The sequence below is a fragment of the Nuphar pumila genome, chromosome 6 (genome assembly GCF_984573655.1).
Source record: "Nuphar pumila chromosome 6, dmNupPumi1.hap1.1, whole genome shotgun sequence".
Lineage (NCBI taxonomy): Eukaryota > Viridiplantae > Streptophyta > Magnoliopsida > Nymphaeales > Nymphaeaceae > Nuphar > Nuphar pumila.
Window position 1 is genome coordinate 461,598 of NC_143254.1, and position 15,154 is coordinate 476,751.

The following is a 15,154-nucleotide window of genomic DNA, read 5'->3' on the forward strand; positions in this document are numbered from 1 at the left end:
GTCTGATCTATATACTTACTGTGGCGACAACAAGTCATCAGAGTCGACTTCTTCCCAACCAGGGGAGAATGATGCAGGGCAGGACCCGACTGAGTCTATACCTCGTGACCCTGATTTGGCCTCGGAACCGGATCCACTCCAGAGAACGAATGATCCGATCACAGGTAAGGTGACCCGGCGCAAGGAGGTGACGCGGACATATTCCAGGCGAGCGCAAGTCCGAGCACCTCAAGTATTGCAGGATACAGGTTTGGGTCGCATCTCGGGTCCATAGTTGGACCCGAGACCCAGATCCATCAGAGGCCTTTAAAACCCCTGCTTAGGGTTTTGTGCGCGGCAGAGAAGAAAAGACAATCACAACTTTATGTTTTTTTTTGTTCTTATTTCTTTCCCTGTTAATCGTTGTCATTAGTTTTCCATTGTTAAGCTAAGATTAGTGGATCGTTAATATTTCATTCAGTCGATTCCTTTGTTAAGTTAATTCTTATTGAAATAAAAGAAGACAAAGCATTCAGTTTACACCACCGAGTCGGTGGCCTGTTCCTTGTTTCAACTCTTGTTCCTTGCACACGCTGAAATCGGGGTTTTCTTTGAGCCGACCCCGAGCACCCAAGGAATCTGGCACCTTCGCTGCATCAAAAAGTAACTAAAAACTGATTATATAACTGGAAAATATATGAGATTAACCAAAAAAAGTTAAAATATACTAAGAAACTGATTACATAACTGAAATAACTGGAAAATATATGAGATTAACCTACAAAAGTTAAAATATACGAGATTATTCTAAAAAATATGAGATTAACATATAAAAGTAACTAAAAAATGATTACATAACTGAAAAATATATGAGATTAACCAAAAAAAGATAAAATATACTAAGAAACCTATTACATAACTGGAAAATATATGAGATTAACCAACAAAAGTTAAAATATATGAGATTATTCTAAAAAATATGATATTAACATACAAAAGTAGCTTAAAAACTGATTACATAACTGGAAAATATATGAGATTGACCAAAAAAAGTTAAAATATATTAAGAAACTGATTACATAACTGAAATAACTGGAAAATATATGAGATTAACCTACAAAAGTTAAAATATATCGGATTATTCTAAAAAATATGAGATTAACATATAAAAGTAACTTAAAACTGATTACATAACTGGAAAATATATGAGATTAACCAACAAAAGTTAAAATATACTAAGAAACTGATTACATAACTGAAATAACTGGAAAATATATGAGATTAACCTACAAAAATTAAAATATATGAGATTATTCTAAAAAATATGAAATTAACATATAAAAGTAACTAAAAAACTGATTACATAACTGGAAAATATATGAGATAAACCAACAAAAGTTAAAATATATTAAGAAACTAATTACATAACTGAAATAACTGAAAAATATACGAGATTAACCAACAAAAGTTAAAATATAGTAATATACTAAAAAACTGATTACATAACTGAAATAACTGGAAAATATATGAGATTAACCTACAAAAATCTTGTTGTAAAAAAAAAAATTGGGCCTTGAGGCACAGAGGGTCGCGCCTCAAGGCGCGTTTTTTATAACACTGAGTCCGTGTGACATAGTTGGTAACCAGGCATAAAGCACACATCCACAAGCGACACAAAGACCCTAATGTTTTTCATTTCATCCCACTTTTTAGCGAGCCCTTTTACAGACAAGATAAACTTTATAAAACATGTGGGTATGTGTAACACTTGAATTCTGAATTTGAGAGAAGAGTAACTACTTTTCCAGATCGCCCATCCTCCCAAGTGCACGAGATGGATTAAGAAAAAACAATGCAGCAATGCAAGATAGGCCTCATTGCACGCAAATAGTTGAGGATATGTGATGAACAGTTTGCTAGACGACAACCAACCCTTATTATGACAAAATCACCACTCAAATGAAACATAAATGGATCTGATTTGACTTCAGTAAGTTAGATTTAGCCAGTGTGATCCCTCTGTCATTAAATGGTTTCTGATTGTGTCGAACAGATACAGCTGTGAAAATGGAATATGGATATTCCCATGGAGTTTCCATTATAAATATTGTCTCCAGTAAGATATTGCAGGAGTAAAAGTAGAGGAGCTATGTAATTCATCTGATGCATGGACTATTGATATTAGGTAAACCAATTTTAGCACCAATATCTAAGAGTATATTCAAATAATGCATAAATTAATTACCTGCCCTGAAGGTCAGCATCTGTAGTCGCGTCACTAAGAACACGTTCAAATTCTTGAATGTTCTGCTTTAATTCACGAGTTAATTTTTCATGGGTTTGATTCTTCTTAGCAATGCTTGGATAGAGAGCTCTAGCCATGAACAACCAATCTTTCAATTTTTTCACCAGAGAATCTTTCATTTCTTCTTTGTTTTCCTTGCACCATAAACAGTAGCTTCCAAATGTATCTTCACACGATTTATCTGTCTCATCACTGTCCCCAGATTTTGTTCGGTCAATGCCTTCCTCAACTTTATCCTTCAGCTTATTTTGAAGTTACATGTTTAGAAGAAAGACAAAAGATGATCATGCTTATTCAAGTCAACAGGAAACAGCAATAAACGCCAAGCAACTGACACTTTCAGCTACAGTGTAGCTAGAGATGTGCCTAAACTGGAAAAAATGACATGCATTAGACTGAAAACTTACAATCTTGTCACTGTGAGGGGGCTGTACCAAATTCCCCGGTTTGTCACTCTCTCCTGAAATATCAAAATAGAAACTTGAGGAGAAAGAGCATATTGATCCAAAAATTTATTGTATGCATGTAATGAAATTAAATTCAGTTCATACCTTGAACATCACTAGAATGGATAATTCCTTCTGGTTTCCTGCTGACTTTCATATCAAGGTTACCAGAATGCGCAGCATTTTCCCCTTTGCGAGTATTTGTTACAGCATTCTGTCAACATGAAGACCTTAAATCAGGTTAGAAACAGAATATGAAGAGCCATTATTTATAAATATTTTAAAAATATAAAGATCCTATCAATAGAATACATAAATGATTTTAAGGGCTTACTACCTATCCCCTTGTTAGCAGCATCTAAAGAGTGGATTGGAGAAGTATTTTGAATTGTCAGGCCTGAAAATTATATTTGCAATGGCAGCAGATAGATACACGTTTGTGGTATAATAATAATGATGATGATAACAACAACAATAATAATAATACAGCTTAAGACATAAATTTCCATGGAGAGAGAGAGAGTGAAACTCCAAGTCCAGCTATAGTACATGCTGATTGTTTGCTGCTATTCCTAAAGGACCTAAACATAAAAATGTAATTTAGATACACACAATAGCCATATATCGACTTTCTAATTTTTATCTGCATCAGAGCATGCAACAACTATGATCTCATGAAATTTTGGACTGGAACCATTTATATGCTACTTGTAGGTATCCCTTTAAGATCCCTCATGTCACCAGAACGAGTGCACCTACGTGAATACATAAATTGTGATGCTTAATTAACTGAAATTGTAGCTGCTAAAGTGAAATTCAAATGTCGTTCTTCTACATTCTTCCAGTCATGGAAGCAATTCTCATGTTTGAAAGCAAACCAAAATAATGCATTAATGTAAAGTAGACCAACTGTCAACCTAAGAGCCATAAAATTGTATATTGAAACAAGGGAAAAAAATACAAGATAAAAACACCATTATAAGTTTGAAACTGGACCGAGCTTGGATGCTCCAAACAAATCCAAGCAGTATTTTTCCAGGTTTCACAAGCAAGAAGACAGAGTGAGCTCCGAATTATTATATGGATGACATGGCTTTTTATTTTTATTCAATGTGCTGATATGATGCGTCTCAAATCTGCAATGTTGTGAAAATCCAATATTAGATTTGACAAGGCTAGCATATAAAGTCCTTTTCTTCTTTTGGATGCTGGGGACTTGGGGAGAAACTTGCCGATTTCTATTCACCAAAAGGTACGACCAGTTGGCCCATGCCCTGTTTGTGGTGTCCAACAGTGTAAAAATCTCAGATCCCCCTTGCCCATAAGGGAGTACACCCAGCTTTGGCCTTGCAATGAAGGATGTGTGCCCCTGGTTTTGAACCCATGATGGCCTTTCAACTTCGGACATCACAAGCCGCCCCCTAGCCAGATGAGCAGAGCCCTTGTAGGCGCATATAAAGTCTTCTAGAAAAGGGCAAAACCATAATAAGTGAATGGTGGATTGTAAAATCCTTCCACATAAAAAAACAATAAATAGCTGGTTGGGAACCCCACTATACAACAACAACAACAACTACGCCTTCATCCCAAAACAATTGGGGTCAGCGATATGAACCAAAAAGAAATTCATTTTGGGTCTTCCACATGAATCCTTTTCCTCCAATCATTTCTATCCAACGCCATGTCCTCGGTGAGGTTCAAAGCATTCATATCCTTTCCTATCATCTCCATCCAAGTCTTCCTGGGCCTACCCCGACCTCTTTTAACTAATATATTTTCCCATTTCTCCAACCTTCTAACTGGAGCATCATTAGGCCTTCGCCGAATATGTCCAAACCACCGTAAACGATTCTCTCGCATCTTATTTTCAATGGGTGCAACACCTACCTTCTTACGTATCTCTTCGTTCCGAATCTTATCTTTTATTGTATTTCCACACATCCATCTAAGCATCCGCATCTCAGCTACACTCATTTTTTGAATATGATGTCTCTTGGCAGCCCAACATTCCGTACCATATAGTAAAGCGGGTCTAATAGTCGTCCTATAAAACTTTCCCTTCAACCGCAATGGCATTCTACGATCGCACAGCACTCCAGTAGCACTTTTCCATTTCATCCACCCAACCTTTATCCTATGATTTACATCTCCATCAATTTCTCCATACTTTTGAATGATGGATCCCAAATATTTGAAATAATCATTCACCGGTATATCTTGCTCACCAAGCTTCACTACACTCCCATCACTACTTCGTTGCTTACTAAACCGACATTCCATATATTCAGTCTTACTCTTACTCAACTTAAAACCTCTAGCTTCCAATGTCTGTCTCCATAATTCTAACTTAGCATTAACCCCAGCTCTAGACTCATCAATCAAAACAATATCATCAGCAAACAACATACACCACGGTACATTTTCTTGAATTGATCTCGTAAGTTCATCCATCACTATCGCAAATAGGAAAGGGCTTAAAGCAGATCCTTGATGTAACCCAACCGTTATCGGAAAATTGGTTGTCACCCCTCCACAAGTGCGGACATTGGTTACTACTCCTTCATACATATCTTTAATTATACTAATGTACTTGAGAGAAACACCTTTCTTCATCATTGTCCACCAGAGAACGTCCCTAGGTACTCTATCGTATGCCTTCTCTAAATCAATAAAAACCATATGCAAATCTTTGTTCATCTCTCTATATCTTTCAATAAGTTGTCTAAGAAGATGTATAGCTTCCATAGTTGATCTTCCAGGCATAAAACCAAATTGATTCTCCGATATCATGACAACCTTCCTCAACCTAGACTCAATCACCCTCTCCCAAAGTTTCATAGTATGACTCATGAGTTTTATACCACGATAGTTTGTGCAATCTTGTATATCACCCTTATTCTTATATAAAGGCACCAAAGTACTCTTCCTCCACTCATTAGGCATCTTATTTGTTCGCCAAATCAAGTTAAAAAGATTTGTCAACCATTCTAAACCTTTCTCTCCCAAGCATTTTCAAGCCTCGATAGGTATACCATCTGGGCCAACTGCCCTTCTTGATTTCATTTTCTTCAAAGCCTCTGCAATTTCTTTCTTTTGAATCTTGCGCATGAAGTCACGATTTATCTCATGAAAAGGAATGGAGAAGTCTCCAAGATCTTGAGCATGACTATCATTAAATAGCTTATCAAAATAATCTTTCCATCTCTCCTTAATCTCCTCATCTTTGACTAAAACCCTTTGCGTTTCATCTTTGATACATCTAACCATACCCAAATCCTTCGATTTCCTATCTCTCATCTATGCAAATTTAAAATGTTAGAAATCAGTGAGTGATATTCACCATAAAAAAACAATGGCGCCTTTGAGAACACCTTTAAGAAAGGGAGGCATTTTTGGTTCTAAGAATGATAGGTAGCATTTCACCTTAAATGTCCCATTTTTTCCACTCGTCAAAAGACATCATCCTCCCTACTACAAACTTTAATCTGAACCAATGTCGTTAAAATAGTGAATCGGTTTCTTAAAAAAATGAAAAAATCGAATAGAATCGAGCTGAATTGGTCAATTTTGCACCATCAAATGACACGTATCATTTGAAAATAATAAATATTTAAAAAATAACCCCCTTAAAAATATTAAAAATCCGAATTGAATCGGCCCTTTTAGAATCACTGTTGGGCCAATTTGATCTGAATCAGCTGATTCAAACCGACTTTCACAACATTTACCTGAACGAATATTTGGATCAAAATCTTCCACTTAATCATGGTTTCTTCATCTAGATAATGTTCCAAGCACAATCACCAATACAGAATTCAGCCACAGACACCTCCTTGTCCTTGGCCAATAAATATAAGCCTGGACATGTGTTTGACATCCCAACTTAAGCACATATCCTTCCAAAACTTCACCTGCAATCTAACCCTTAATTTTTTTGAAGAAAAGCAAAATTTTATTTAAAAGAACAAATAAGAGCAACAATACACCAACAAAAGGTGTGAAATGTCACCCACAAAACAAGTAAAGCAAGATCCACAAAAATTTTCCCATAAGCAATCCAAGAAATATCTTCATCTCCCCATCATGCCATTGCAATCAACTGAAGGTATTTCTGTAATGAACCATGAATATCCTCTACCTTCACAGATGTATCCTCAAACCAATGTTATTAAAATCGGTCTGAATCGGCCGATTCAGATCGAACCAGTTCAACAGCGATTCTAAAAGGGCCAATTCAATTCGATTTTTAAATATTTTTTTAAGGGGGTTAAAAACAAGTTAATATATTTTTAATATTGTTTTCTCAAATGAGACATGCCATTTGACTGTGAAAGCCAACCGATTCATTTTTTCCCTTTTTTAAGAAACTGATAAACCTAGTGAACCGAGTTTTACAACATTGCCTGAAACAATCCCGCATTTCTCTCCAATAGTGACAAATCTCGCAAGATTTATGAAGATCTCATGAAAATATCGTGAGAAATTACCCGAAAGTTAAGAACGGTAATTTCTTGCGAGTTTTTCGTCAAAAACATAAATATTTCATTTTAAACGTGATATTTATGTTTTTATCGGCTATTTATCGTGAAAAACTGTGGTTTTTATTTTTAAATGTTTTTATTTATATTTTCTTATAAAATTGTTTTTTATATTTTCAATTTATTTTTTATTGCCGAAAAAACACTAGATTTAAAAAAAATCAAATTCTCATGAGTTTTTAACTTTTGTCACTATGTTCTCTCCTTCTAAATAAGCCACTACACCTGGAAAACCCACCCGCTCTGAGGATCCATTTGGATAACAAGAGGTAAAACCAGGTTTCTTAGAAACCTGGATGTGTTGGTGATTGAATGACCCAATACCTGAAAAACCGAGTTTGGGTTTCCAAAACCCGAGAAAAAAATAGCTGGCCAGTTTCTAGCCAGTCACCAGCTAAAAAATGACTGAACAGCCCATTATATTTGTTTGTTTTTCAAGGGTCATGGTTATCTGCCCATTCCCCCACTGGTGCCAGGTCAAAAAATGGCCATACATCCCAAAAACGAACAGAAAAGAAAAAATGAGTAACCAATTCTCCGCCAGACAAATGGCTGGACAGCCATGAAAAAAAATCCTTTTACATTCCAACCACTTTCCTTCTGGTGGACAGGGGGGTGTTGAGGCGGTAAGGAGAACGAGGTGGTCAGGGGTGTATCAGGGACCACAGCTCTGACAGACCAGGTTGAGAAACCGAGGGGGGTGAGTTTTTCTAAACTAGGTTTAGAAAGAATATCTGGTTTTTAGCATAAAACTTGGTTTATGTGCAAATCCCAGTTTAAAACTGAGTTTAAATAAACAACAATCTCTTTCCCATTTAAGTCCCCATATGCCAGAATAAGGTAACTCACAGAGGATGGCTTAACTCTGTACAACCTCCATCCCACACATGCTAAGGTCAGAAACCTCTGAGAAGAATAGGCATTCAGTAAACAAGCACTAACAGCTAGCTTGCACATTTGTCTGTAGTAGACACTTGCCAAGCTGAAATCCCTTAGTTTCAGTAGATTTTGAGTGAGGACCAACACACACATGCCCGCATGCTCGTCCGCACACATTAAAGGCAAAAAACTCGTGTTATGGTGTATAAATGTACATTTTATTTCAATACCAACAGCAGCAAGAGCAACTAAATACGCCTAAAATAATACATAAAACCATGTTTTGAGAATAAAAAGATAGAAATAAGGGTGGTTGTAAGCAGATTCTATTCTGAATCTAGTCAGACTTTGGAATTTTCGCAATATTGGAGGCACACACTGCAAATCTGAACAACCAAGAACAAAATTATGCTATTTTTTCAAAAGATATAATCAGAATCTCCTGCAAGGGTATCACAAGATTTTCCGAAGCCTTTTCTAGAACTCTAACATTCAAAAAAGTAATTATGTGCCTTCATTCTTAAATATCCAACAAAAGGCTTTCTCTTGTTTACAATCTTCTAAGTAATTTCATGGTAAGAAAATCCCCAAAAGAAATTCTGTGCCTTTTGACTAATCCAGTCCACATGCTTAACCAAAGTAACAATGCAACAGCCAGCATCTTTTATCATGCATGATATGCCAAGATCAGTAGGAATTTCATTCAAAGTCAGAAAATAGATTGCTGGTGATTAGTTTTAAATAAATGGTCAAACATGGTCAAAGGAACATGATACAAGCACAAAATTGCCTCATTCACTAGAAGAAAATGTTATCCGCCACCACCCTCAAAAGCATGAGAAAACATGCATCTTAATCCAACAAGATAGTAGTTAAACTCCTTGAAAGAATACCATTGGTCGGCTGTGAACTACGCTCCACAGAATCAGAACTAATGAAAGTATTACAGTCACACTTATACAGGAGAAGCAAAACCAATTGATCTCAAGAGCAACAAAATTTCATCAAAAACAGAAGAATCCACTTAAACTTGAATAGACATTATGGGAGATCGTGTTCCTTTTCAGGATAAATGAAAGCAATCAACTCAGAATATTAAGGAATAAAGAGTTCTTACCAAGATAGTTTCTCTGTCCTCGCTCTCAAATCCTGAAGGAAAAGAGGGAGGGAAATGCAAAAAATTAGCTGCCGATTGCACACACAAGCCAAAAGCAAAATAATCAAAAAATACAAATATGCTGATTGCGGCAATATGATAGCCAACAATGAAGAGAGAGGGAAGAAGGTAAGGAGATGGGAAGGGTGTGGGAATGCAACTTTCCGATCTGGACCGATCACAAAATCTGTTTTAGGAGAGAGAGGGGGGGGGGGGGTTACATATAGGAACTGGAGTTGCTCCAATGCACGGATACTTTAGACCAATTGGGAAGCGAAAGAAGAACCGGAGCAATAATTGACAATAACAAAACGAAGAGGGACTCCTTTACGAACAGAAAAAATCCACATCTGGAAGAAGGAAAAGGATTGAGCGAAAAACAAATAACAGATGTAGAAAACCAAAGAAGCGAAACGCTTCAAAGTTGAGACACCAGATCCGGTGGCGATGAGAAGAGAGCAAGGTTTGTGCTTGGTTTAATTTGAGGGTAAGGAAGCGAACAGATTAAGGAGGGGACGCACAAAGGACGGAAGGAGGAGGGAGACGTGAATCGGAATTAGTTCTAGAATCGAGATCTGGTTTTGAAGGGAGGGCAAATACAGACCTGAGTAGCCGGCCTTGCTGTGGAGGCCACCGAGTGAGAAGAGGAGGGGAACCAACAGGGAGAGCACCACCAACCCCATCACGGCCGTTGTGAACTTGTTCCATGCCCCCTTCTTCGCTGAAACCGACGAACCCTTCATCGTCCCTCCTCCTTGAGCCTTCGCCCCCTTCTTCCTCCCACGCCCTGGGATTTGGAATCGATACTCCAATCTCCCTAACGTCGATCGAAAAATCACCTTCGCATCACATCACGTTTATTACTATCATTACGGCGATTATCACCGATGCCATTGTTACATAATGATAATAATCGATATCTTGAAAAACAACATTACGAGAGAGAGAGAGAGAGAGAGAGCAGATCGAGATCGATATTGATATGCAGACAGATCGCACAGACTCTCTCACCCCATCTGGGCGTAAAATCTTTGAGTTCGTGAAATTGTAAAATTAGTAATCACTTTTTTGCACCAAACTAATGACACCGGTAGTTTAAATTTCGTATATCATTATATCAGGAAGAAAGGGAGAGTAATTATGGGACGTCTAGAAGAATAGGCAAATGAAAGCTGAGAGAGACCAAATGGAATGCGGTGGCAGGAGGACCATGGATCTGAATTTTCAAAGATCCAGACCCTCATAACATTGGACCCCCAGCGCAACAACCCCCTTTACGTATATCCAGTATCCTGTTTTTACATATAAATAGATACCTCACAATTTCCAATCATCCTTTGTTGTTTCTATTTTCTGTAACTGAATGTCATATTCTTATTATTATACTTCAACCAAATACAATCACCTTTTTCGCCTTCTTTTGGGAGAACCGAGACCAAATTAATCGACCACTGGTTTTTTGCTTAAAGACAAAAGTACCCCCGTAGAAGAGTCACCGTTTTTATGGCCTATACAATGTTAGAAGGCTATTTTTGTCAATCGACAAAGTCTAAAAAAAAAAAAAGAACAAAAATAATTTGTAGGTGCTGGATAAGATGGCGGATGGACCACAGTTGTCTCAAAAAGAAAGTAGAATAAGGTAAAAAACAGGGAAAACTAAAAAGCCAGGACTTTGAAATCCTAAAAAGTAAGATCACCTAGTCGTCACGTCACGAAGATGCTGATCATTTCTTTATTTATTTTAAGAAATGATATATCATGATGCATGTAGACGGACTCCAAATTATTATGATCTAATTACACCGACTCAAAACTACTTTCGAGTAATAACATCCATAATACTACTACTTTATTAATTTGTAGCACAAATATCGTTATCGATCAAATTTCGTTTATCACAATAAATTAATATTTGTTGACTTTTGAAAATAAAAAAACTTGAAAAAGTACCATCATATACAAAGTATATATAAACATATTAATCTGATAACATAAAAAAAAAATACAAAATTGATTAAAAACTTTGTTTTATCATGTTAATATTGATCGGTTCAGGTGCTTTTGCCATTTACCAATAGCGATCAGCGAAGCTGGCATATGAAAGGAAGTTGAAGAACCGGTAGAGTATACTAGACAACAATAAAACAATATCACATGTATGATCATACACTCACATACACTATTTACAAGAAAACACTACATTTTTCATACATTTTAGGTATTTTCATTGGTCTTTTTTTTTTAAGGCAAGCTGGGGTTAGGCACCATTGCGTTTTGAACTTGCAATGTTCCACCCAAGGTTGTTAAATGCGATGAGGCGAAGCGAGGCGTTGAGCCTGCGCTTTGCCTCTGAGGCGTACACCTACTGAGACTCTCAAGCATGGTTGTAAATGCGATGAAACGAAACAAGGCGTTGAGCCTGCGCTTTGCCTCTAAGGCGTAGGCTCTCACAACACTGGTTCCACCCCAAGGAGACTTACACTGACAGCTCCAATCAACCACGCGGAGCCACCGTTGGTGTATTTATATTGGTCTGGTCTTATAAATGTGATCAATACTGTTTGTTTAGTAGAAATTGACCTTTGACCCATGAGAATTATAACGTGTGTGTAGGTCATTGTAAATGGTATAAACAAGCTGAATCACATGATATGAGCATGAAAGCACAATTGCACGACTGTTTAACGTGGTTCGGCAGCTTGAATGCTTACGTCCACAATGAAAAAGACTCGCTTTAATTTCACTCTTACATTTTTTCATGATTTTGTATATTGTCAAAATTTAGGCAACTCAACAACTTATGAGATAAAGAGAGAAAATACTGATCTTCTCCTATCTTCTCTCTTATGCAACCCACAAGACTTCTAAATAACGTAGAAGTCTTCTTCTCCAAGGATAGTTGCACGTCACGACTCTCTTTTGATATGGTCGTGAATGGACCCAGGTCTGGATACGATTCCTTAACAGTCATAACATAGAGAAAAAAAAAAATCATGATATATTAAAAAAACAATGGTCGCTGACATGGGGTTGAATGTTGGTTCAACTGACAAACCACTTCTCTACCGCACATGCACTCACAATCACACGTATGCCCGCAACTAATCCAACAAACCAATTGCAAACATGGTCAGTAGTGGAACCGATCCCAAGAAATGGCAAACAAACCGTGAAGGACCTGGAAGTATACAAGTCAAATTCCACTCATTCCCCCAAGTCATCCCTATTCTTCATGCCCCTCTTTGAGCTTTCATTGATACAGATTGTTTTGATCTTAGGGGAAGATTAGCATAGCCCTTGCATAAGGATGACAGACAAATCGAGAAATGGTTCAAATTTTCCACATAAAAAAAAAGCCATTTTAAGACACTTGAAAATGTCTTCTTCTTTTCTTTTTTTTTATAACCCAAAGAAACCTGATCTTGCTGGCTCAGCATTCCATCCCTACGGTCATCGTGCCGACTGCGTAAATGTCTTTTGCAAATGAAATTAACAAACGTTGACTCTGCACATTTTTCCAGGATTGTTAGATGAAAGGGGACGAATGTATTGGTTCTCCCTCCTTGTTAATCTGGCAAATGGTTTCTTAATAATCAGGTTTTTTTTATGAAAAGAAGAGACTTTGCCCATAAAAAATGGTCTAGTGTTGTATAATGCAGATAAGGCTCGCTGATTGAACCGGTTTCAACCATGAATCAGCCCATAATTTGGTTGTGTTCAACCCATGTGAACTTGCTGTGTCCAGCTCAGTCAGTAATCCAGTAAATATGAACCGGTACGGATCAGTCAACCATACGTTTGTTTCATAAAAGATGCTTTCTTACTGTCATCATCAAGCCTTACCCCAACTACACGGAGTCTATTTATTGTTTATTATTATTAATATTTTAATGAAGTACAACACCATGGTGTTAGTCAAAGAAAGTAACATCGAGACCCAAAAAAACTCATTTTTGATAATTTTCTCTACTCTAATATAACGAAACTTGATGTAGCATCGCTACAAGGATGATCAATAGGTCACGTTTCTCGCTGCTATTGGCTTATTTATTACCGTTATAGGTCTATAGTGATGATAAATAACGGCTGCCAATTTTTTTGTCTTAGTTGAGTAATAACGGCGACATTTATAGGTCGTTGTTAACCCAACACCGGCGACTAATCTCGTAGAAACTGGGAACACCACTAGCGGCGACCCACCCTATAATGGCAACATTTTTGTGTCATTGTTTTAAGTTGTAACAAGAAGAATTAACTCGTTGTTATAGTCTATGACAGCGAGAAGCAAGTCATCGTTTTAGGCTATGACGATGACAATTATGCCACCGTTATAGGTTGCAATAGTGACACAGCGTTAAGGCCTATAACAATGACACATATATATATATATATATATATATATATATATATATATATATATATATATATATATATATATATTAGCTTATATGTATACATATATATATATATATAATCAATTTTACACTACTTATAATAGAAAAATATTTAATACAAGCCAAATAGAAAAAGAAACTATAAAAGACATGCGTCCTTAAAACATAACATGACATAAAAAACCACGACATGTTCATCCAACAAATATACATCTAGCGGTTTTATTTATGAGAAAATAAGAGAGATCTAGGATGGGGTTCTCTTTAAGAGAATTTATGAAAATTTGCATCTACTCTCTGAACTTCTTGTTTTCTTTTCTTTCTCATTTTCGGTCTTCTTTCTCTCGCTCCAGTTGTTCTCTTAATTATTGGAGATCTAACTGTGTCTCCTCCAACTAAGAAGATAGCTCTAAAATATGGGTTTTGCTTTTGAATAGAATGATAAATGCACACATCCCTCTTACATGTCCAGATCGCTCCCCGAGGACTTTGGCAAAGACGTCTCGCTGTGACATCGACGGGCATCCTTGTGAAGAACATGTTTCATCACTTTCAATCTCCACAGAGTGCATCTTGTTTTGCACAATGTTAATATTTAGTTATCAGTAACTAATAATAATGCACAAAATAGAATGATTGAATGTGGCTTCTGCTTCGTTGCTACAAAGTCCGAGTTACTTACAAAGTTACCTTCTACTTTACTGCAGATGAATGTCGTGTGATCTGAATGGGTTTGTGTCTCTTTGTAGAATGCACTTACCATCGGTTCTTGTTCATCTATTTTAGTTTGCAAATAACAAATTTAGATTTATTAAATCAAACACATTTAACACTATACTGTTGTATAAAAATAAATAAAGTTAAGGAATAAGAAACTTACCCTCGTATGAAACTTATGGATGTACGAAGATGATTAAGTGGTATGTTGGACTGTATGTTTTGCTCTATTCAAGGAATTTGTCTTCGATATTCGTTGTTAACAAATGGAAGATCAGTTAGTTTACGAAAATCTAAAAATTTGAATATGTATTTACTTAATTATGAATATATATCCAATATTTATTGTCCAATAGTCTCTGATGAAAAAGTTACAAATTTCTTTCTACACTTAAGAGTTAACTCCCTCGAGATGATGTTTTGCTGCTTCGTCGTGGTTTTCAAACCTCTTGTAATGCTTGTAAAAACCTTCTTGCACCCTTGAGTATGATAGCTGAAGTTGCTTATCCATGGTAGCACGATGTTTAATTATATCCTTATCTAAATCAAACTCTACATGCATCAAATTATCATAATATAGTTAGTAACACTTTTTTTATGGATTAATTTATTTATCGAAACATAGTTAGGCAATATAATTACATAAATTTTCTCATGCAATACCATCTTATCATCCTCTGTGACCTTTGTCTATGACTTGTGAGTCTTGTTGGCCCTCTCCTTAACGATGCACGAAAGTC

General features: G+C 36.5%; 1 protein-coding gene and 1 pseudogene across 2 annotated transcripts in view; one reads left to right on the forward strand and one right to left on the reverse strand.

The window, feature by feature from the left end:
- The window catches only part of LOC149833582 (putative galacturonosyltransferase 7), a 28,044-nt gene extending 17,467 nt beyond the window's left edge, over positions 1-10,577 (reverse strand). Inside the window, exons 1-5 of one of the 2 annotated variants that reach the window (XM_090010881.1) lie at positions 9,908-10,577; positions 9,265-9,296; positions 2,836-2,944; positions 2,692-2,744; positions 2,225-2,520 (exon numbers count right to left, since the gene is read on the reverse strand). In XM_090010881.1, coding sequence (XP_089867007.1) covers positions 2,225-2,520; positions 2,692-2,744; positions 2,836-2,944; positions 9,265-9,296; positions 9,908-10,046 — 629 coding nt within the window. In that variant the 5' untranslated portion in view covers positions 10,047-10,577. Of the gene's footprint in view, positions 1-2,224; positions 2,527-2,691; positions 2,745-2,835; positions 2,945-9,264; positions 9,297-9,907 lie in introns of both variants that reach the window. The other variant, XM_090010880.1, reaches the window with a different exon arrangement.
- Positions 10,578-12,549: 1,972 nt separating this feature from the next.
- Positions 12,550-12,644, forward strand: LOC149833583 (U6 spliceosomal RNA; annotated as a pseudogene).
- The last annotated feature ends 2,510 nt before the right edge of the window (positions 12,645-15,154 follow it).